This window comes from Papilio machaon, chromosome 8 (assembly GCF_912999745.1).
Source record: "Papilio machaon chromosome 8, ilPapMach1.1, whole genome shotgun sequence".
NCBI classification, from domain to species: domain Eukaryota; kingdom Metazoa; phylum Arthropoda; class Insecta; order Lepidoptera; family Papilionidae; genus Papilio; species Papilio machaon.
The window spans coordinates 396,419-419,954 of record NC_059993.1 but is presented as its reverse complement, the minus strand read 5'-3'; the positions used below and the strand labels follow the sequence as shown (position 1 = coordinate 419,954).

The 23,536-nt window shown below is 38.2% G+C and overlaps 5 protein-coding genes across 15 annotated transcripts in view; 2 read left to right on the top strand and 3 right to left on the bottom strand.

The window, feature by feature from the left end:
• LOC106714324 (moesin/ezrin/radixin homolog 1) overlaps window positions 1–3,270 on the top strand; it is a 35,755-nt gene extending 32,485 nt beyond the window's left edge. For all 3 annotated transcript variants that reach the window (XM_045678892.1, XM_045678890.1, XM_045678891.1), the window contains 6 exons: window positions 3–173; window positions 392–603; window positions 740–1,106; window positions 1,185–1,319; window positions 1,443–1,838; window positions 1,922–3,270. In XM_045678892.1, coding sequence (XP_045534848.1) covers window positions 3–173; window positions 392–603; window positions 740–1,106; window positions 1,185–1,319; window positions 1,443–1,838; window positions 1,922–2,086 — 1,446 coding nt within the window. In that variant the 3' untranslated portion in view covers window positions 2,087–3,270. The remainder of the gene's footprint in view (window positions 1–2; window positions 174–391; window positions 604–739; window positions 1,107–1,184; window positions 1,320–1,442; window positions 1,839–1,921) is intronic.
• An 857-nt stretch (window positions 3,271–4,127) lies between these two features.
• LOC106714318 (zinc finger protein 729-like) lies at window positions 4,128–7,269 on the bottom strand. 2 transcript variants are annotated; one of them, XM_045678957.1, is made up of 5 exons: window positions 6,893–7,269; window positions 6,503–6,817; window positions 5,910–6,110; window positions 4,715–4,836; window positions 4,128–4,469 (listed from the first exon to the last, which is right to left on the bottom strand). In XM_045678957.1, exons 1-5 carry the CDS (start codon window positions 7,064–7,066, stop codon window positions 4,187–4,189), a joined length of 1,095 nt encoding a protein of 364 aa, XP_045534913.1. In that variant the 5' UTR covers window positions 7,067–7,269; the 3' UTR covers window positions 4,128–4,186. The 2 variants fall into 2 exon arrangements, with proteins under 2 accessions (XP_045534913.1, XP_045534914.1); XM_045678958.1 differs by having other exon boundaries at window positions 4,130–4,460.
• Window positions 7,270–9,443: 2,174 nt separating this feature from the next.
• On the bottom strand, window positions 9,444–11,747 carry LOC106714316 (3-hydroxyisobutyryl-CoA hydrolase, mitochondrial). The gene is made up of 5 exons (XM_014507333.2): window positions 11,381–11,747; window positions 10,547–11,087; window positions 10,156–10,430; window positions 9,913–10,054; window positions 9,444–9,738 (listed from the first exon to the last, which is right to left on the bottom strand). Exons 2-5 carry the CDS (start codon window positions 11,085–11,087, stop codon window positions 9,593–9,595), a joined length of 1,104 nt encoding a protein of 367 aa, XP_014362819.1. The 5' UTR covers window positions 11,381–11,747; the 3' UTR covers window positions 9,444–9,592.
• Window positions 11,748–11,902: 155 nt separating this feature from the next.
• On the top strand, window positions 11,903–13,249 carry LOC106714317 (peptide deformylase, mitochondrial). Its single transcript, XM_014507334.2, has 3 exons — window positions 11,903–12,353; window positions 12,467–12,587; window positions 12,835–13,249. Exons 1-3 carry the CDS (start codon window positions 12,018–12,020, stop codon window positions 13,026–13,028), a joined length of 651 nt encoding a protein of 216 aa, XP_014362820.2. The 5' UTR covers window positions 11,903–12,017; the 3' UTR covers window positions 13,029–13,249.
• A 749-nt stretch (window positions 13,250–13,998) lies between these two features.
• LOC106714326 (cytoplasmic dynein 1 intermediate chain) lies at window positions 13,999–23,241 on the bottom strand. 8 transcript variants are annotated; one of them, XM_014507340.2, is made up of 17 exons: window positions 22,923–23,241; window positions 22,371–22,501; window positions 21,949–22,139; window positions 21,514–21,641; window positions 20,358–20,390; window positions 19,807–19,827; window positions 18,779–18,826; window positions 16,597–16,764; window positions 16,358–16,514; window positions 16,025–16,279; window positions 15,827–15,944; window positions 15,414–15,645; window positions 15,168–15,328; window positions 14,948–15,088; window positions 14,734–14,859; window positions 14,502–14,662; window positions 13,999–14,381 (listed from the first exon to the last, which is right to left on the bottom strand). In XM_014507340.2, the coding sequence occupies exons 2-17, from the start codon at window positions 22,491–22,493 to the stop codon at window positions 14,378–14,380; spliced, it is 2,067 nt and encodes a 688-aa protein (XP_014362826.2). In that variant the 5' UTR covers window positions 22,494–22,501; window positions 22,923–23,241; the 3' UTR covers window positions 13,999–14,377. The 8 variants fall into 8 exon arrangements, with proteins under 8 accessions (XP_014362826.2, XP_014362828.2, XP_014362829.2 ...); XM_014507342.2 differs by having other exon boundaries at window positions 16,597–16,731; XM_014507343.2 differs by lacking the exon at window positions 20,358–20,390.
• Window positions 23,242–23,536: the final 295 nt, after the last annotated feature.

Sequence of the window (23,536 nt, the reverse complement as noted above, 5' to 3'; positions counted from 1 at the left end):
AGGTGAAGAATGCGATATTATCCGACGAGATCTACTGTCCGCCGGAGACGTCGGTGCTGCTGGCATCTTACGCGGTGCAGGCTCGCCACGGAGACCACAACCCCGCGCTGCATGGCGCCGGCTTCCTCGCCAACGACCGTCTGCTGCCGCAGCGCGTCACCGACCAGCACAAGGTCCTTCTCACTGCCTCCATACATACACATACACACACTATATCTCATACAACCTTTCTCTAAAAATAAATTATGCACATTGTTGACTTATCTCTTTTTTATCATGTAATTGTGATATCTCGTTTGACTTTTCATCACGTGTTTCAATATTTGCACAAACTGAGAGACTGGAACATATCAGTGAATGTATATTGATGGTGTCGTGCGGCGGTGTGCAGATGTCCCGCGAGGAGTGGGAGCAGAGCATCACCAACTGGTGGCAGGAGCACCGCGGGATGCTGCGCGAGGACGCCATGATGGAGTACCTCAAGATAGCGCAGGACCTCGAGATGTACGGCGTCAACTACTTCGAGATCCGCAACAAGAAGAACACCGAGCTGTGGCTGGGTGTTGACGCGCTCGGCCTCAACATATACGAGAAGGATGACAAGTCAGTACCGCACACATTCTCTGATCATAATTAACTTTGAGGATTCTTTTAACTTGTCTATAGAGTTATGCAATATGCTAGGTTTTTATAAACTTTAATATTAATCCATTAACAAGTTAATCATCTTCGTTTCCAGGCTAACGCCTAAAATCGGTTTCCCGTGGTCTGAGATCCGCAACATCTCGTTCAACGACCGCAAGTTCATAATAAAGCCGATCGACAAGAAGGCGCCGGACTTCGTGTTCTTTGCGCCGCGAGTTCGCGTCAACAAGCGCATCCTGGCGCTGTGTATGGGCAACCACGAGCTGTACATGCGCCGCCGCAAGCCCGACACCATCGACGTGCAGCAGATGAAGGCCCAGGCTCGAGAGGAGAAGCTCGCCAAGCAGGCGCAGCGCGAGAAGCTGCAGCTGGAGATCGCGGCGCGCGAGCGAGCGGAGAAGAAGCAGCAGGAGTACGAGGACCGCCTGCGACAGATGCAGGAGGAGGTCGAGCGCTCGCAGGTACACGCCCCCTAGCCCCGCCCCCCACCACACCCCCCACCACACCTGCCTCTACAACACTTACACTTGTCTCTGCAGGCGAATCTCCTGGAGGCGCAGGACATGATCAGACGGCTGGAGGAGCAGCTGCGGCAGCTGCAGGCCGCCAAGGAGGAGCTGGAGCAGCGCCAGAACGAGCTGCAGGCCATGATGCAGCGCCTCGAGGAGACCAAGGTACACACTACCGACACTCATGTGCTGATTCGTTATTTTTAACGATACTTATTTTTGCCACTTCATTCAAAAAGCAAAAAGATGAACAAACACAACAGCTTTGTATCTATAAATAATCTCCAGAACATGGAAGCCGCGGAGCGACAGAAGCTAGAGGAGGAGATCCAGGCGAAGCAGGAGGAGGTGTCGCGCATCCAGCAGGAGGTGGAGCAGAAGGACAGCGAGACGCGCCGGCTGCAGGAGGAGGTGGAGGAGGCGCGCCGGCAGCAGGACGCCGCCGCCGCGCTCCTCGCCGCCGCCGCCACCCCGCAGCATCACCATCTCAGCGAGCGCACCGAGCGCGAGGCGGAGCGCGACGCGGACGGCAACGCGGACGGTGAACCGGACGCCGAGGGCTCCGACGGCGGCTCCGAGTCCGGCGGCGGCGAGCTGGCGCGAGGCCCCGACGACCTCGTCGACCCGCTCGATGCGCGCCGCACCCTCGCCGAGCGCAGCGAGCGTCTGCACAACCAGCTCAAGGTCTGCACCACCTCGCCCCCCACATCCGTCTGCCGGCTCGTCCACTCCACTTCCACTTTGTATCATTATTGTATTCTCCGCAGGCCTTGAAACAAGACCTGGCGCAGTCGCGCGACGAGACGAAAGAGACGGCGATGGACAAGATCCACCGCGAGAACGTGCGCCAAGGACGCGACAAGTACAAGACTCTGCGCGAGATCCGCAAGGGCAACACCAAGCGCCGCGTCGACCAGTTCGAGAACATGTAGGCGCCGCCCGCAGCGCCCACAGCGCCCCGCCCGCCCGCCGGCCGCGCCCACAGCCCCGCCCACAGCGCCCACAGCCCCGCCCACACCGACACTCTGTATTATTTTGTAAGATATATACGTCACAACCGAAATGTTATTCCGTCGAAGTAGGTTTTATTGTAGCGGCCGAGTCGTCGCCCGCGTCCCTGGATACATCGCGCGTCGCTCACAAAAACTCTGTCACACTGTTTGTGCATTTGTAAGTAAGTTTACACAAGGTAAAGTTGCGCCATGTGTCCGGCACACCGCGATGTGTCCGGGACGTGGCGGCGGGAGGTCGCGCGCCGTCCATAGCTCCGCGAGAGATTACACCTTATCACATAGTGCGAAAGCTCAAATTGGAAGAATGGTGGTCGCGTGTGTCGGAGCAGCCGGAGTCGGGACTGAGTGTAAATATTGCTTATTACATATTAGTAATTTTATTTTAGAATATAATGTGCTATAACCGAATACGAATACGCGAGTAGCGCGCGACCCGCGACCCGCGACTCGCGACTCGCCACTCGCCACTGCACACATCTTTGTTTTTATTATTATTTATAAGTATTTTTGATTTTAATCGATAACTACGTTATATATCGTGCGCCGAATGTCAAACAAACACCAATATATTTGAGGATACTTAAATTTATTGAGAGTCTTGCTCAAAGGACGTCCGAAGTGTTTTTGAGCGTTGGGGGGTGAGAGGGAGGGGGGCGTCCCCCTTATTTATTTTTATAATCATTTATATCGTAGATGTAGGTCGAATAGAGCTTCAAGTGTAATTAGGTCGGACCGTTCCCGCGTTCGCAACTCAGCCAACACTAACTCTGTCAGAACAACATATTTAAATGGCCGCTGAAATGTTTTATTGTATGCTTTATATATGATGTGTATAATGTTATTTTGTAAGTGACTTTTGAAGGCATTCCATATGTTACAATGCGGTGGCGTGTTGAGTTGATTGGGTGAGAAATAGTTGCAATAATTAGTACGAGTCGTTTGTAATGTGAGTGCCATCGGCCGCAGCCGTGCCGCAGCCGCACCGCAGCCGCGCCGCCGCCGCACCGCCGCCGCGCGTTGCGTCCTTTCCAAACTTATACAATACCATGTTGCCTTTCAATCTAGGACGAAATTTTTTTCAAATAAAATGTTTAAGTAAAATATAAATCGTGTTTTATTCATTCTTTATAAACTCACAGTTTGCTGAAAATTCAAAGAACACGCTCCCAAAGAAACATCTCGATAATTGATAAAAATATATTTTATTTTATTATCACAATTTTTTTATTGTTTATTTTTATATAATCTGTTTGCAGTCCTTTAAATGAATAAGCTCTGAGGTCTCTTCATTACGACCATAACAAGTAAAACATTTTCTCTTAAAAATGAGCTTAATGTGGATGTGATTTTACATATTACTTGATTTTTTCCTATATAAATACATTTTTTCACAAAAAAAAAACTCCTTAAGTTTCGTAAAATTACTTGGAGCGAGGTAGTAACAACTTTTCTCTACCCACGTTTAATAAAATTCTTAAAATAATGAACAAGAATTCATAATAACATAGGGGAGGTTCATTGTTGTGTAGTTGTGGGGGGCGTGGCCTCGCTGGTGGGGGGCGTGGCCCGCGGGGGGTGTGTCACACTGCGCATGTGCCGCAGCAGCGAGCTCTTGTCGCCGAAAGGACGCGCGCACTCGCCGCACTCGAACACGCGGCCGGTGTGTACACGCATGTGACGAGATAGACCTGATCAACATTTTTAAAACCGTTTTAACAAACAAAATTACGACTCGTTTAACCTACAAACACATAAGCATAACCCATCTAAATCGGTTGGGTAAAAGAGAAAAACTTATTACCGGACGCGTATAGGAAGACCTTATGGCAATGCGGGCAGGGACGTAGACTTAGGGCACGCCGGTGGGGCTCCGCGTGCGCCAGCGAGTGCGCATCTAGAGCCGACCGTTGCGTGAAGCTCCTGGGGCACAACGGACACTGGTGTGGACGCTGCTCTGAACACACACATTGCACACTTACATCATTATGTTTCAAACAATCATCCAAAGACATTAATATATTAGAAAGTACTGCAAATACTTGCACAGATATTACTACAGTTGTTCTTATAATGTAGAAAGATTAATGTGACAATACAATGGTGGCAAGTACCTCTGTGGACGAGCTCGTGGCGCAGCATGACGGAGCGTTGTGCGAAGGCTCTCCGACAGATACGGCAGGCGTGGGGGCGCTCCCCCGAGTGCACGCGCTCGTGTCTCCGCAGTGCACTGCGGGACGTGAACCGCTTGCCACATGTCTCACACCACACCCTCTGACCCACCTCCGACACTGCTCTGCAAACACTTTTATATACAAGCATTTGATAGTAGTTAAATGTCACACAAATACAAATAAAGTTGTTTTTTTTTTATAACATACATTCTTAAGTTGCATTTAATTACATTTATCAAATGCTTAAATTAGAAAAAAACTATAAAAACTATTATTTGGTAAGTCTTTGCTGTTTGCAATCATGATTACTTATATAAATACATAATTCTTAGACAAAAACTTAGACTTTGGTGTGACCAGGTTCTAAAATACTTACTTATCTCCATTGACATCTTGTTCCAAATTTATTGAAACACTTTCTTCTGAAGTTTGAATACAGTTATTAACATTATTACTGATATTAATATTATTGTTACTTAAATTGTTCTGTTTACTATCCTAAAACCAAACATTAAACTTTGTTGAGAATTTTGTTCAATATTAGACATTTTCCGAGCCTTGACTCTAGACAAAAACACACTTCATATTACACACTATAAAATAAGACGAAATGCAAAACAGTATAACTCTAATATTCTGTTTAGTTGGAATACTCCCATTACTCAAGTCATTTTTGCAATTATACATATTATTGAAAACATATTAACCCTTTCCACTCCAAGGCTGTTTTTGTTTTTATTATTCCATCAGCTCCACGCTAAAATTACGTTTTTTCACTTTGTGTTTTTTGTGTATTTTGTAAAAAAAAACGAATTTTTCTTATTTAAAAAACTTTGTTTTATGAGTAATTACATGATACTATATTAAAATCCTAAATTTTAATCTTTATAATCCCTTTTGGTATGGTATTTTTCGAAACAAATCCCAGGATGAGAACAAAGGTTTTGTCTCACATGTTTTGCTAAAATAGCATGTTTCTTTTCTCCCCCCTTTTATTTTTCGGTTGGAACACACAGCACAATCCTTGTGCTTCCCACCTAAATGAATAAAGTGAGGGGTTCTATCGAGATGTTGTTCTGTATCTGCCGCAACCTCAGTTCTGCGACTTGTTTCGGGTGCCCTAAAGTCTCCGATGAGTGACATGAGCAAAGTTTGTCAGTACTTCTTTGACTCATTGCTACTTTTCCATTTCTTACACAACCCAAATGAATTTATAACAGACCTCTATCCCCCAGAAAAATAGTTTTCTGCACCACTTGAGTACGAGAGAAGTTGTTTACGACGCGAACATATAACGGTGCGATAACAACTAGTTTTATTATGTAGTACGAAAAAATTTAATTGAATTATAGTATCTTACGATTCTAGAATATGTTTAATTCATTCATGATTCAAACATTTTAGTAACAAAAATCCCTCCTGTTTTAAAATTTTCCGAAAAAATGGTATTACACCATGTCGAGTATCACTCGACAGTGGAGCTAGTGGAACAAAATTAGTGTCGAGTGACACTCGACATTGGAGTGGAAAGGGTTAAGTCTAAGATATACTAAAAATATTTAGTCTCAAACCTGATCATCTTCCTCAGTGAGCTCCACCAATAGCTTTCCACTGTCAGTCTCAATTTCTAATGCCTTAACATTAGGGTTCTGTAATATCATCTTTTCATCTTTTGCTTCAACTACACCGAGTTGCAAAAGAACTGTTGTTAAAAATGCTTCAAAACTAGGCTCCACTATTTCTGACTCAACTTTTGATGTACTTTCTTGTATCTGCACAGAAAAGAATTTTAAGTTTAGTTTGTTTTAAGCAAAATTTTTAGGTCATTATTTAAAATAGCTTATAATTTTCTTTGCAAATTCTAAAAGGAAGAAGATATCAATTTGCATCTCTTTGCAATCTCTTTTTTTAAATTATGCCTGTTGGAGTCTTAACCAGATAGTTGTAGAGCACATGGTAGGCCAAAGCTGTAATAGCTGGGTAAGATTAAATGCAATACTAAGAATAATGGCAATAAGCAAAAAGCCCAAGGTAGACGGAGATGGCGAAATTTACTAGACCAGGGCTAGGCTCACCAGCATCTGTAGCACCACAGATGATGATGATAATCTCTTTTTAAATAATCAATAAAATTATAAAGTAAACCGATAAATAATGTACCTACCTCTTCTTTTGTATCTCTGTGCAAGTTGCCATTATTTTTATTTTTTGCTAACCTATTAGCATAGGTTTTCACAAATTTTGTTTCTTTCCTAACTAATAATGAATCATTTTCTTTTTTTATGTTTTTTTGTTTCGATTTACATGTTTTAACAACATTTTGGTTCTCTAATATTTTTTTATTGACCCTCACAGCTTCCGCATGTAATTGTAGCCTTTTGTTGGTGTCTTCACATTTTTTCCGAAATATATAGCACCTTTCAATTTCTTGGTAGCACTGCTTACACAACTTATTAGGCAGACAATCGTCTATTGAGACCTAAGGGTTGTAAGAATTTTATTATAAACACTGTCATTTGTTCAAAATATTCGGATAAAACTTTCAGGTTAATACCTCAATCCCCACACATATCAATATCCGCAATGCTATATTAGGACAGGTTTCTGGTTTAGAGTCTGTGTAAATTGGTAGACTGTCTTCTGTCTTACAGAGACATAATCTGCATAATTTGTGGACGTCGGGAATGATATCAATATCTTCAAGAAATATGTGTGTGCTTGCTCCCATCTCTTTATACTGCTGTGTAGCATAGTGTTTGTTATAAGTATAAAAACATAGTACAAAGTATACCAGGCCTTCACTTTAACCTTTATTTTCATGTACCCATGTTAAAATCACTTTACAGTCGTCAACATAGGTTACACAGGTTAATTTTGTAAATCGTAAGTTCGTTAATTAAAAGTTATTAAACTTCGATAATCGTTTGTAAATTAAAAACATTCGAATGAAGTCCCTAAGAAAACTTTGCGATGATAACAGATTGCAGGTAATAAAAATAAATGTAATATTTATGTTTTTTTCACAGATAATAAATGAATTATTTCGCGATTGTTACAGATAATATAAAAGTAAACTTGAAAATTCTGTTTTGGGAGATTAGATACGTTTTTTGTAAAACTAGTTCATATTCGTAATTTAAAATATTTTATAAGTAAAGTGCACAATGCTTTATTATAGACCGACAAGTATTCCCTTTCTAGTGGGCATAAGAAAAACCAAAGAGTACAATAATATATACAGAAAAAATTAAATTATGATGTCTCACTAACGGCAAATGGCCTACATTGGCCTAAATGGCGAACATAGAAAATGGCATAAAAAGGTAGGCCGTTAGGCAATATCCAAACCGAACACAGCGCCTCTTCCACCTGGCTAGACATCCTCGTTTGTCTATCTTACTAATATTATTTATGTTTGGATGGATGTTTAGATGGCCGCAAGTTTATCCAGGTTCGAATGTATTCGATTTATTGATCGTATTACATATACGATCAATAAATCTTATTACTTATTAGGAAGACTAATATTATAAATGCGAAAGTTAGATGGATAGATGGATGTTTGAAGGTATCTCCGGCACAGCTCAACAGATCTTGATGAAACTTGACACAGCTACTTATTACGTTTTTCTTGTAATTCCGCGCGGACGGTGTCGCGGGCGACAACTAGTTGTAATATAAATCATAGTATTAAATTACTGAAAGTTTGAATAAAAACAATTAATAACATTTTACAGTCTTATTTATTTAAAAAATGGCAGTCAACAATTTTATCATCTCGGTTACAACATTTAACATCACAAACTGTTGAATATACATTATAAAGTGTTGTTAAGATGAAAAAATAAATGCATTTTGTACTAGATACAATCTTTAACTTTTTAAATACACAGCCAATACCTAGCTCAGGGAATGAAAATTCTCTATATTGTTAATTTTAAAATTTGTCTATAAAAATACAATTTCTTCATCATACTACTTACAAATGATTACAATATTTTCCTTATCACTAATCATTTATAAAAAAATAGGAAAAATTATTCAAATATAAAAAGCATAGTAAAAATATTAAATGAACATTTTCGTATATTGTTAGTGTAAATATATAAGATTAATAGAAAAATTAGAAATATATATAAAAAAAATACATGTCATCTAAAATTAATTAATTCGGTGTTAAATTCGTACGGTAATTCATTAAAAACTTACTATATTACTTTAAAAAATACACTTTAGACATTGTTTAGATAAACGCGTGTTTTAACCCTTTAACAACCGGTGATTGATATTATGGACATAGTTATAAAAGAGTATGTTAATCCTTAACACCAAAACTGCTTCCGGTATAAGTACTGTGGTCCTGGAGGCCTAATTTTAGTCCTCTTTCCTATTAGGAAAGGGTGGCAAGGGGTAGTGGATTTGGCCGAAAAGGGAACGCATAGGAAGGGGAAATATCCTATTTCTGGGCGTTCCCTTCTCAGTTGATTAAAGGTAGGCAACGCATCTGCATTTGCGGATGTCTATGGGCAACGGTCGCCTCGCTATTTCAGCGAATTCAAGTGGCCGTTTGCTCGTTTGTCACCTTTTGATTTAAAAAACGAACTATGTTATTATTTGTCAAAATGATATTTTGGAATCCTACAAATAATCATAATTTCTTGTAATGTCAAATATAAGCATTCGATAATTGTAACACTGATTAAGTTATTTATAGTTGACTGTTAATATTTTATGTTGTATAATATGATAGAGTACACAATTTTTTAATTTAAATTTTATTTCTCTGACAAATTCACTAGATTCTTCATATTTATTAAGGGATTAGTTCGAGCGGATGGTTACTTGATTATTATCAAATAACCATCCGCAAATGAAGGCAGTTTTTAGATTTCATGTTACAAACAAGCTGCCATTGATTATGTAGATAAAGCTTTTGTGCCCTACAATTAATATATGAATGTGAAATAATTATTTAGAGTTAATTTTTCGGATGGTAATTTCTAAGTTTTGTTAGTGAAATTGTTTACTTTCTCTTAAATTTATAATTAACTAATTTAAAAACCATTGTTATTTACCAAAATTATTTTCCTATTAGTTGTGGTAAGTTTGCGCTAAATAAAATTAATAAGTGAAATATTTTGATACCTGTAAGTCTTTTCCTTCTCACTTTTACCCTTTAAAAGAAAAGCTTTCGAGTTCCTTATATTATATATAAATGTTAGGATATGTGGAATTAATAAATACTAACAACAAATTAAAGTTTGGCATCGAAATATTTCAGCTCACGATCCTCTGGGAGCTTCTTAAAATAACTCTCTACATAGTCTTCTGTGACTTCATCCAGAGTCTTTGGGTTCCACTGCGGATTGTTATCCTTGTCAATGAGGAGGGCTCGGACACCTGAGAACACATAAATCATTTTTTTATGCTTGCTGGGAGAAATCTTTTCAGTAAATAACGGTCTGACATTTTTTTTTATTTCATGAACATCATTAGCAAATTAACGAAGTGGTCCTTAGTAAAACATATTTGGTAAAGCTGCATGCTTATTATTGAGTGTAGTGAAGTACATACCTTCGGGGAAGTCGTGGTTCTCAGTGGCTCGGCAAGCAAGGCGGTACTCCATGCGCAGACATTGCGGCAAGTCCAACTGCGCACCGCGCTGCAGCGCTCTCAGGGTTATCTTCAGCGAGCCTGGACACATCTGGCTCAGAGTCTGAAGGACAATACAAGTCATATTTAATACAGCAACTACCTAGAGAATAGTCACTGGCACATGGTAACTGAACGGTAAAATAAGATTAAGAATGAACTGACCTTTAAAGTTTTAACCGACCAGTCATTCTGCACCTTTTGTAGTCTCTCAATGATTTCTTCAATAGTGGATGCAGCGAAACAATAGTTGATGTGTTTGATATTGGGAGCTAATGAGAACTCTTCCGGAGGCTCATTAAACTTGTTAAGCAGGTTACGGATCTCTGAGTCATTGTTGCAACGAGATAGAAGTTTTTCCAGCTCAAACAAACGTCTGCTTGGCACAAAATGAGTTGCTATTCCAGATTTCACAACATCTTTTGCTTTTAATCTGTCACCTATAAATTGCTTCATTACTTTATTGTTACTTTAAGATTTAGAATGTAAAATGTAAAGTACTCATAAAAGCATTATTTATGTGTTTAGTTTTACATTGAAATTTAAGTTAGTTTACCTGTCAAGCCTAGATATAATCCTAAATTGACCTGCAGCCGGGGCAAGAAGTATGACCCTCCAACGTCTGGGAACAGTCCTATCTTGGTCTCCGGCATGGCTATCAATGTTTTCTCCGTAGCAATCCTGTATCTGCCATGTACAGACACACCGAGACCTCCACCCATAGTGATACCATCCATAAAAGCTATGTATGGAATTTTATATTTTCCTATTAAATAGTTAACATTATATTCTGTGTGGAAGAATTTAGGCCCTTCAACCCTGTCTATTGCAGATTTGACATCACCCCCAGCACAAAATGCCTTTTCTCCAGCTCCTTTTATGATAACCAAGCCTTTGCTTCTCTCCCAGTCTTGCAGTTGCGGCAGCATCATTGTCACCATGTTGGTATTCAAAGAATTTAATGCCTTAGGTCTGTTGAGTGTGATTACTCCAGCATTATTCAATGTCTCAAACAACACTTCTTGCTCTTGTGATGACATCAGGCGATTAAAAATTATCGCCGTGTTCCTAGTCAAATTTGTGCCTAGTTTAAACATCTGAAATATGATATTTTTTTTTAATTAATTATAGTTTAAGTAAATATACAATCAAAATAACTATTGATAAGTGATAAAAATTAATATCTAAATATGACTTACATAAGTCAAGATTTGTGATTTTTTTTAACAAGTTTATTAAGTTATTAATTTAAATTAAAATAAGTTAGACTAAGCTGGCACTTAGTTCCTTTACCTATTACTGTATAAAACTTATTACATTATGTTCATAAGAAAGGTTTGTTGTTGAATTAATTAGCTATGTTACATAATAAATTAAGGTTAGTACTTACGTTGAACTTGAACCTTATCAATATTCATTAAATGTTACACGACCTTCGAGTTTCTAAGAAACACAAAGTCGAACTTCAATACACTGTGAGTTTTTGTTGAATAGTATTTTAAAATATGTCTTGTTGGAAGTAATATTTGGTGGTGCAAAAGACAAAATTTCTCTTAATCATAAAGTGACAAGACGCCGGGTGATTGTAAATTGCAATTTTGCAAACACAAAACTATAACCATATAGAACCAGTTGCAACAAGTGTTTTGAAAGTTGTTGACGATTTGGCAACACTTTCAAAACTTATTTAACTCAACCAACAATCGTATCGTAAAATTTAAACGTTTAAATTACTTTTATGATATTATAGTTTCGTTAGTTCTTAATTGCAGTTCTTTTCATTGCATAATATATTATAATTACTTTTGCACTACGAGAATAACATCGAAAGTTCAGCGATCGGCTGATCGGTGAAGTTGACAGTGACATTAGTGTTGATTGGCACGTTATCTGGCAATATTTGATATCAGTTGTCAACCGTCCATTGTTGTCAATATATAGAATACCGAATATTATATAGCGCATAATTTTGTAATTTGCATTCACTTATTTACCATTAAAGTAAAATTAAGTCCATCGTAGGAACAATGGGAGTAATTAGAAAAACATTAAATTGGTACGCCAGATTAAGTCCTAGTCGTGGTAAAACATCACCTCCATACGAGCATGTCGTTCAAATTGGAGATCCTAGGTTACGTAAAACTTCAGAACCGGTACCGATAGATAAAATAAAAACGAGTGAAGTACAAAAAGTGATAAAAACACTAGAATATGTTGTAAACAAATATGGCAGTGTTGGCATGTCGGCACCACAAATCGGCATAAATATGAGGATATTTGTAATGAAACTAACAGCACAACAAGTATCATCATTTCCTGCAGAAATTGTTAAAATGAGGGGTATAAGTGTTGTACCGTTGACTGTGAGTAAGTAACTCTAAAAACTTGTCTTTATTGTTGTTGGTGTTGAGATGATGAGGCAGTTACAATGATTGACTTATTCATATAACAGAGATTTACTATTTTTTCATTGCAGACTTTTGTAAATCCTACACTGAAAGTTGTTGATTATATAAAAGTGGTACATCCAGAAGGCTGTGAAAGTGTCAGGTCTTTCTCTGCTGAAGTTGCAAGATATAAAAAAGTTCAGATTACAGGTGTGTTTGCTACCAAAAAATCCTAGTATTTTAGTTTAGTTATTTATTTAACTGGAAAACTGTGATTTTATTGATATATGATGTTTTATTGATTTATGTGATTGATTCACCAACAGACAGCAAAGAAAATCATAAATATTGTGCTAAAATAATTTACCTTTTTAATTTTTATATTATGCATTTCATCTAAAATTGACATATTGTCAAAAATATGTTTTTTTATATATGGAATATTCTAAACCCTCAGGCTATGATCAAAATGGGGAACCATTACAAAGAACATACTCAGACTGGGCGGCGAGGATAGCTCAGCACGAGATGGACCACTTGGATGGGAAGCTGTACACAGATATCATGGACAGAAAGACAATGTGCTGTGTGTGCTGGGAGGAAGTCAACTTGTCCAAGGGAAAAGTTGCAATACCTTTCGCTCCAGAATAAATAATGAAGGCTATTTGAAATTTTATTTCAAACCTACTTTAGATCATAAAATAATATATTGAGTCTAGTCACCATGTAAACTTTATGTGGAATAAAAAGTTATATAACCTGGCTAAGTAAGAAAAATATTGCAGGCACTTGGATTATCACTTATCCTGGTTCAACTGTATATGATATTAGCTGTCGCACGCGACTCCGACCGCGCGCAGTTAAAAAAAAAAAATGAAAAATAGATGTTGGCCGATTCTCAGACCTACTAAATATGCTCACAAAATTTCATGGTCAAGCCGTTTCGGAGGAGTATGGCAACGAAAACTGTGACACGAGAATTTTTTTAAATAATTTAATATTATATATTATATAGGTAAAGAACAAATAATAAAATATACAAGCAAGGATATTATTTTTATTATGCCTTAAAAACACCCTATATGTGCTTCATTACAAATGCACATTGTAACATGATATATGTCTTTTTATCAATACATTGCTCCTATAAATGTAAGCAAAAACAGCAATAACTTAGTTATTAAAAATTATTACATCTCAATAAAATATTAAAAATGTATTCGGGAATGAAATAGAGGAGTTAGTATAAATATAAAACTGTCATGGACAAATAATTGGGGACAATGAACAGTTTCCTGAAATTTTAGTAGATAACCTAAAATACTCTCATTACAATGAATAAAGTTATAGTAAAATTTTACTATTTTAACTTGGAATATTAAGTTTGAATTAAGCTGTAATTTTAAGTAGCTATAGTGGAATTTTTGAATCTATATTTTTTATCTGTACTTCACAAATAATTTAAGTAAACAATACTGTAAATTTAATGAGATGCTACATTTGCTAAATGTCTGCATAAAAATTTAAGTTTCATGACCTGCATTATTTAGCTGCACCAACATAATAATTTAATTTTAAATATAAATTCTTACAGTTCTCTAATCTAAAAATAAATAGGAGAAATAGTTTATTCTATTGCAATAATGCCACAGTAATTAATTTGTTAATATTTCAGTTGAGTAGTTTTTTTATATATTGTGCAGTTTGTTGACAATATCAGTGGAGCTAACATTTACACCTAAAAGCATTGCATAGTAAAGTTTAAGTAACAATTATCCCTTTCTTGGTATCCTTATTCAACATTCAATTATACAATCTCCATACAACTATTATTCTTTCCATTATCAGTCACAACAAAACATAATATATATGTATATTTATATACATATATTTATACATACATATATGGTACAATCTTTCAGTAGAGATATCAGAATTCATTACGGTATCTTCTGAAGATCACAATATCCATCCGCACCTGATGTACACCATCCTATCAGTTATCTGTAAGATTATAGTACACTAAATTAGACATGATAATTGATTTAACAAAATGTTCTATTGGTTCTAGTTAAAGTAGTTATCCAGAAAGCGGTCAACAATCCCAAGGTATCTGGGACTTACCTGAGCGGGTTGCTGGCGAGGGAGGTGAGACTGGTGAGCGAGGGTGGGCCGCTGGCTGCCAGCCCCAGCCGCTCTGTGTCCTCGTCCGCCTGGTTGTTGCGCAGCTCCTGCAGCGTCATCATCAGCTTGCTCCACTCATCGTGCCGGGGCTGAGCCACTTGCTGCAAATTGTATACTCTTAGATATATAATGTCTAATGAATAATGATGAAAGACTAGTAGTGAAGGGATACCTCAGCGAGTTCGTACACCCATATCTTGCCGGCGTCGTCTCCGGCGACCACGTGTGTGCCTGAAGGCGTCCACGACACGCGGTTGAATGCGGCGCCACCCTCCGCCTGGATGGACGCTATCGGTACCTGCAATACAAATATTTATTTAACATAATCGATGTTTGTAACCTCTGGTCATATATAAAAAGAGTGTCAAAGTCCAGTTCAAAGTCACCTCGGTGTCCCTGTTGAGGTTCCAGAGGTCGAGGCGGCCGGCGGCGTCAGCTGCGGCGAAGAGTGCTGGGTGTGTTGGCGACCAGCGCACATCCGACACGTAGTCGCCGCTGTCCTCGAACGAGTACAGCGCCTTGTTCTCCTACAGAAATACCCTTCATTATAGATCAATGATTGTTGGACTATTCACATTTTGTCATGATGTGTGTATGAGACCTTACCTTGAGGCTCCACAACTTGACGCTCCAGTCCATGGAGGCGGTGAGGTAGAGGTGTCCGAGGTCGAGTGCGCCGGGCGCCGCGTGGCACGCCACCGCCGTCACGGGGCCCGCGTGGGCCTCCACGCACTCGCCCACGCCCGCGCGCTGCCCGTGCCTGCACCCTGCGCACGCGCACACACACAATGCAGATGAACTATCCGCATGAACTCTGTGACTCTCAGACGCTCTAAGACTTAGAAAACATACCAGTGTATATGTTGCCGTCCTCGCTGCCGAGCACGAAGTTGTTGACGTCGCCGTGGGGGAAGGCCATGGCGCTGACGGCGACGGCCTTGCTCTGGCGGTGATGCAGCTCCAGCGTCTCCTGCGGCTGCGACAGCATGTCCAGCGACCACGAGCACATCCGCCCGTCCGTCGACACCGAGATCAGGTTGTGCGCGTTCTGGCTGCCCACCACCGACAGGCAGTACACCGGGTGCTGACAACATACAATATGGAACATATTATATTTCGGATTATTCGAAATAATTTCGTCAAACCTCTAGGAAAATAATGTAGTTTTCAAGGAGTTACTCTTGGAATGGTTTAAGTGTTTTTTGTATTTCATGAAGTCTAATTATATAGAATTAAAGCTCGTATGTGTTATAGTGTGCACGTACCGTGTGCGCGAGCGAGGAGAGCGGCGTGCGCTGTATGGGCGTGCGTTTCTGCACGCGGTTGTCCCACAGCACGATCTGGCCCGAGTACGTACCGCCCAGGATCAAGTTCGGGTGGAACCTGCTCGAACAAATATATTTATAACACAATGTATATATACTTGAACCAGTCCGAGGTACAGAGGGGTGAAGAGTAGGGACCTGGCGAAAGTGGCGCTCATGACGGGCGACTGACAGTGGAAGATGTCCTCGGGCGTGGTCTTCTTGAACTTGGTGTTCCAGACGAGGCAGACGCCGTCGGGGTCGTGCGGCGCGTCGTCGCTGTTGTGGTAGGAGGCGAGCAGCAGCTCGGGGTGCGCGCTCGACCAGTCCAGGCAGGTGACGCAGCGCCCGCGCGACCACCGCTCGTCGTAGAACGTGCGCACCAGCGACAGCCGCGCGTCAGACTTGTCGTCCCTGTCACAATGTTGACATGCAATATTTTTCCCGACTGCTCAGTGAAGGGCTCGTAAGGAGCAAGTGTCGTGTACTGACTGTGCGTCCTGCGCGTCGCCGCCGCCCGTGTAGTCGGTGCAGATGTCGACGGACTCCGCCAGCGCGCGCTCGATGACGCGCCCCGCGCGACTCATGAACTTCTGGAACTCCGCCGACAGCATTATCGTCTGCTTCTCGTCCGTGCTCAGCTCGCGCACTGCCCGACGCACAGATAATAGTATGAGCCGAAGGCATTGCTAATTAATATTTAATTTAACTACTACGGAGTCACAACTGACCTTTCTTCTCCTCCTCCTCTTTCTTCTCCTGGGGGGCGTCGGTGACGGCGGGCTGCACCTCCTTGACGGTGGGCAGTCCGTGCGGCAGGATGCCGGGGGGCAGCTTGCCGTGGAAGGCCGCCTCCTCCTCGTCGCCTTGCCGCGCGCCGTCGCCGTCGAATGTAAGCACTGGACGGTGAATAAGGATGGCCCTCTCGCGGCCCGACACGACACGCCGCCACACCGCACCACACGGCACGACACGGCGCCGGCCGAAGCGTGCGCAGTACGGCCGATTTATTTGCCACGAATGCTTGTCTCATCGTCTTCACAATTTGTATAGACTAACTAGCTCGAATTAGGTCTTAAGTGGATGATATTTTGTTAATGCTTTTGCCTCGTGTACTTCGCCAATATGATGTTGCCAAATGGATGATACTAGTAATTTGTCACATAAATCCGCCGTACAAGAATACTAATTCCATGAAGTTACTATTTTAATATTCAATTTAAATTATACTACAATTTAAATTTCAAGTATTAAAGTCATCACAACGATCACAAAGATTATGTATTTCCCTAAATTTTAATCGGCAAAGAATTAAAAAAAAAAAACTATAATTTGAAATAAAAAAAAATCCGTCTATAATAACTTCATGAAACTATATAGCTGCATTAGCTCTGGTATATTTATATTGGTGGTGAATATAGAAAGTGAGCCGAATCTAGAAGACAACAACTCTATGGTCTATAAGAAGCGTCTATTGTCTATGGTGTACAATGGCCACGGACAGCGTGTTGTTAGCTAAGCATGCCACCACAACCGCGAAAACTACAAAATAAAACTCTTAACTCGATTTAACATTTTTTTCTATCCGCATCCGATACTGGCTTATTTATTTAAAATAGGGGAATAAAAGTCTAAAAAAGTTTATTTTTAACGCTATTTGGTTTCAAATTTATAACAGATTCAAAAAAAAAATTATCTTGGAATAATTTCATACGTTTTTGTTTAATTGCCAGGTAATAAAACATTATTTATAAAGTATTAAAAACTATAACGAATACTTTTAAAGTACGCAAGTTACAACACCCAAAAATGTGTGACTGTAAATGAAGTTAAACTTGTTAGCTAAATAAATAGAAAAAGTAATGATAACACAAGTTTTAATCTCACGAAAAAGTTATAAAAATATGTATATATAAAACGAAAAGCATGGCCTAATTTTTGTAAAATAAAAACTCGCCTAACAAAAGAAATGTAATGTTAGTGCCAATTAATACATTAATTCGCATTTATGCGAACTTAAATTTTGTATTTTATATTCTAAAGTTAAAGTTATGTATATTTATAAACTAAATTAAACCATATAGTTAGAGCTGAAAATAGTGTGTACCTGCGAAAGCTTAAAACGCGTCAGAATAAATCTATTCGGATATTTCAACAAGGTAACTGACATTCCAAACACTCTTGCCTTATTTTATTCTAATAGAAATTTAAAAAAAAAAACTAATCCATGAGCATGAGCAACAAAACAAAGTGACGTATAAAAGATACTTATCAAAAAAAGCAATAAACACTTTTTGGTGATTGAAAGCTTACTATTATGCAAAAAAATCAAACTTCCCGAGCTCTCCACTAGAGAGATATAGTAAATGTTTCATATAAAATAAATACATAAACAAAAACATGATTACGTCATGTCACATGCAATATTGTAAAATACTATAATGTAAGCGTATGTCAGGTACATATGAATACAGAGTGTAGCTATATTTGGTTTATTTATCAAAATATACTTAATATATATTTATTTGAGCAATTAAAATATAGTATATAAATAATCAACAATCCGTACTTATATACAGGCTGTTCATTTTGTCAAAATATAAATTTGATAATAACAGTCATACAGCTGGTTAAGACAATTGATATATGTTTTTTATATATATATTTAATATATATGTCGAATAAAAAAACAACCTGTTATAGAATCGATACAAGTGAACCGTGTCCATTGAGAGTGGCGATGCCGACAGTTAGATGTAGAGGTTAGCGACTATACTGATAAAGTAGCGTTACAAATAGTATAGAAGGTACAGGAGGTTAACAAAACAAAAACATGCCAAGTGACAGCAGCACAGGCTCTACCAAGGGCAAATTTAGTTCCAATGTTTGTTGTGAGTCGGAATTGAAACCTACCTGTGAACTCGTCCTCCCACTCTAAACCCGGGTTTAGATTGTACTCGTCTTGAAAAAGGGAGGAAAACAAAAAAATCATGTCAGTATGTTTTGACCATTATCAATATTAATTCAAATCAAAAATAATCAATATTCAAAAACTCTATACATATATTATTAGCTAATCAACAGTGCTTTGATATGTTACAGCATGTCCTAAAAGACACCATTTTATCTAACTAAAGACTGTCTGTCGTCGGATTTTTGAATTTTAAATTATCGAAAGATTCAGAACTGATGGAGTTAGGTCCACAAACAAATCAGATCTAATATATTTATTTTTAATTTGTCTGCCCCCGAATCGAATAGAAGTTGACAATTTAGTAAAGATGTTGCCACTGTGTAGAAGCTTGAACGTTACACAACCGTTCCCATCACCGTACGAGCGAGCGGGTTAGTGACGTCACTATTGTTTGCAGAACTAAGGCCAGCGGCGACGAGCAGTCCTTGAGTCCAATCAAATGGGTCTACGTTAATACCTGTGCAGGTTAGTCGAGTCGGAGGGTGAGTGGGCCGTGACATGATATGGCAACCCCATACCCCATACCACCACCATACATCGAATACATACTATACTTTATATATTCTGTGCGCTTATAAAAATATTCTTGCGGCCAGATTGTGGTTCAAACACCGCGTGGAGAACTCTGGAAGGCCACTTTATATTGGTAATGGAATGTATAACCAGATCTAACGACAATGAATTAGTTCTGAATTGACATACCCCAGCTTGGAGAGAATAGATCAGATTTCTTGATAGCTAACACCTTTACTTGGGATGCTTTACACAAATGAAAACTTATCAAGTAACCTGATATAAACGCACCTAGATAATGTTAGTAAGGAAACATCTAGAAGCGTGATCGAAAGAGTATCTATATACAAGACTAGGTTCCAATATCGTGTGTTAGTTTACAATCCGACACCTCTAGAAATCAAGTATATGTTAGAGTAAGTCAAAGTAAGCCCCTGGAGGAATAATGACTTACCGTAGTAGTCGGTTGCGTGTGCTGTTGTGGGACAAAAATGAAAACAAACTGTCATTAACAATTTACAACATTTTTATAATTATAAAGTGCCTCAATATTGTGATCAAAATAATAAACAGCAACTTGAGGCAGCAGTTGATATTAAATATTTATAAAAGCTCATTTATTCATATATTTACCACTGCTTTAAGTTACAAATATTTTTCTTTTATTCATCAATTAAAATTAATTCATATAAAAGATGACATTCACAATGATTTCTTGTTAATGTTGTTATGAAACCATGCATATCACAAAATGGAACCATGCGTTGACTTAAAATCGATAATGTATTTAAATCAGTTGACGTCAACGAAAAACATCTCATGCAATTTGCCTTCATTTTGTATAACCAATGCAATGACACGTGCTGTAGACATTTTGTAGTAAAAAACACTGTCCCAATGTTCTTCATATAAGACTTCTTCAAACGTTTGAAACTTGTCTAGCAGTGCTTTAACCATGTTTGTGCAAACGTAGTCGTAGTGCCATGTTAATAAAGTTCAAATTACCTTTACGTGGCCGCCACCAGTCCTCCATGTATCCTGCAAGCGGTGATGCATTGGAAGAGCAGCCTTTTTTTATGGTAGCACAAACACAAACATTGCACCAAAGACTCAAAACAGTATTTACTTTTGCTCAGTATTCATTTATAGAGAGAGACAGCACGAAGATGAGCGAGACGGAACACTTTAAGCGGAGTGAGAAAACTAAAATTTTTGCAAAATCATCCGCAGCCTGAAAGGATTTATTATGCTTTTATGTTTATTTCAGCACTGAATTTCTTATTTTTTCAGATTTATTATAGTGTTTGAAATAATTTAAAGGTAATTAACAGCCTTCAGGCAACAGATAAAAGCCTAAAACAAAAAGGACGCGTGAAAAGTAAATACTGCCCACGCTACTACAGATGTCATTGGTTACAGTAAGAATGGTCTCATTTGCAAATAACCACCTAAATTACTTCTAATACGTAGTTTAAATGAAAATTAATATTTAAAATAATTAACGAAAAAAATCATACAACTATTACTCTATTAAAAATGAGAATAACAGTTCTAAAAATATACTTAAAAAAAATACCACGAAAAATGAATGAAATGTTTTTTTTTTATACTGGCAACTCAGATAACACATGTGGTAAAACATTTGCAAATGATATTGTTAAAACCATCACCCATCACGAGTTAAGTTATTAATATTATTAACTTTGATAACAAAAGGGTAGATGCAAATTCTTACATAAATTAAAATCAGAGACAAATAAATTAAGTGGTTTTAAAAACATTGTAGAATTTACATCACTGCCCACCTCAGCCACAACATTCACATGTTGGCTTCAGCGGGCAGACCTTTGTTTTTATTATCACAAAAAACATTTACATTAGACAATCATCATACACAATATTATGTTGTATACAAGAATATATATTTATGAATTAAATGCAAGTTTCTTCAAACAATTTTCATACACTTTGATTATGTAATAGTAACAAGTTAAAAGATACATTGTATATTTGAATATAGATAGAATTTATTACTATTATTTTGAAATAAATTTGTAAAATCATTAACTTGTAAACAACATGTTTTGTTATTGAAGTTATAAACAAAACAAAAACCCTAGCATGGTGGCGCTAGTGTGTACAACAGTACGGCAACACTTACCATCTCGCAGCTCAGTGACCCCCGAGGCGGTGGTCTGTGTCTGCTTGGCATATGTCACGCTTTCCTTGGGTGGAATGTCGGTTGACTGAACTGATACCACTTGCAGTGCCGGCGGCTTCTTCGGGGCGCTGTAATTGAATATGTGGTTTTTTGACTGCTCCCTTTTTACATTTGAAATTATTGACTTCCAATAGTTTTTACTGACAACCAGATGGGTTTTATTGTTTTAAAGTATCATAAGAAAGTGGAAACTTAGACAAATTCAGGCTTTTCAAGTTCGAAAGATTCTTAAATGTGGCTTAAATTGCACTAACAAATCATTTTTTTTACTTGTTAAAATTTCAGATATATTTCTTGGTTGCTGTTGAAATTTCTAAATGTTACTTTTGAAAAGACTAGTATAAATAATAATATATTATACACTAGAGTTTGTACCCTTGAGCAGGCAGACTGGACTTGTCGGTGTGTGGCAGGCTGGCATCTGGCGATGCAGTCTGCGGCGGCGAGAGTGACGTCATGGAGGAGAGTGAGGACAGCACGTCCTTGACGGGCGCCACACCCAGCGACGACAGCATCTCGTCCAGATCCCGTCGGCTGTCCATGCTTGATGCCACTGACGCTCTTTGCTGTTACAAAAATGTAACTTTGTCAATTTTGTTGTTGTTGATTTTCAACATTCTTTACTTCCTTTCTATATTACCCCACAAAGCTATTATATGTTAATTCTTTTACAGTAATAATACTTTACTTTACACTTGAAAAATTTGTCAAGAAATTTAGGTCATCATAATGCAAGACTTGGATAAGTAACTACCCAACCATCAGTTGAACAAGATGAATACTAGAGAGTTGCTAACCAAAGCTTCCTCAGCATCTTTCTGTTCCTTCTCCCGGCGCCGTCGATCCTTCTCTTCTCGCAGAGCTTGTAGCTTTGCCTTCTTCCTCTCCAACTCAGCCTTACGATCTGACATACTAGACATGATGAAGGCTGAAATTATCATATAATATTCATGAGATTGTTACAATATTATATTTACATAAAGTATAATTGTACGTAAAAATTTAGCAAAACATCGACATGACAAGATAAAACAATTATGTATTATTATAGACATATGTATCATCATTTTTATAAATTTGCATCTCCTTATGTTTTGAAATTGCGATGTTATAATTTAATATTCGACGAGCCGGCTACATCTACTTTTATTTAACTGCGTATAATCTGCGTAAATTTATGCATATTTATAATTTATCATATAAAACATTGATTAGAAATTGAATCTACAATTAATTCAATTTCGAAGACTTGTATTGATTTTTAAGACACGAGCACAAGGTAAACTGCGGAAGATGTCAGCTATGCGGTGATCTTAAATGACTCACCGCGGTTTGATTATAGCATTTACCTTTTCGAATTTCTTTTTATAAAGCTTCTATCAACATGTTCTTGTTATTTTCTTATAATATTCGCTGGTAAAACGTGGCAAACACGAAAATTGGAATATTTTGTAGGTAACGGGAACGTAATGGTACTGTACTTTTATGGAATGGGCGTACAAAATGTGAGACAAATATTTACGTTGCACTTTACTTTCTCATATTCAACGCGATTGTAAAACCGAATCGTATAAGAATTTTAATATTTTTTACGTAAATAGGTGAAAAATGATAAGTCTAAGAGTTTCACATTTACAAATCACATCACAATTACATCAATAATTGGTGTTGCCGCTACACTTAACCTAAATATATATCTCAATGCAAAATATTTTTGATTTCACTATTTTGAAACAGTCGGCATTATTTTACGCCTTCGTTTTCGGCAACTTCTAATATTTTCCATTATTAGAAATTTTAAATTCTCAAATTATTCCTAAAAAATAAAAAACCAATTTTCAATTTTAAATTCTGTTTGTCGACAATTCCATGGAATATTTGTTTCTTTTTCTCTCTGTGCTTTATTATTCTATGAAGGAATCCCATTGGTTATTTAAAAAACATTACGAATCTTATTGGATCT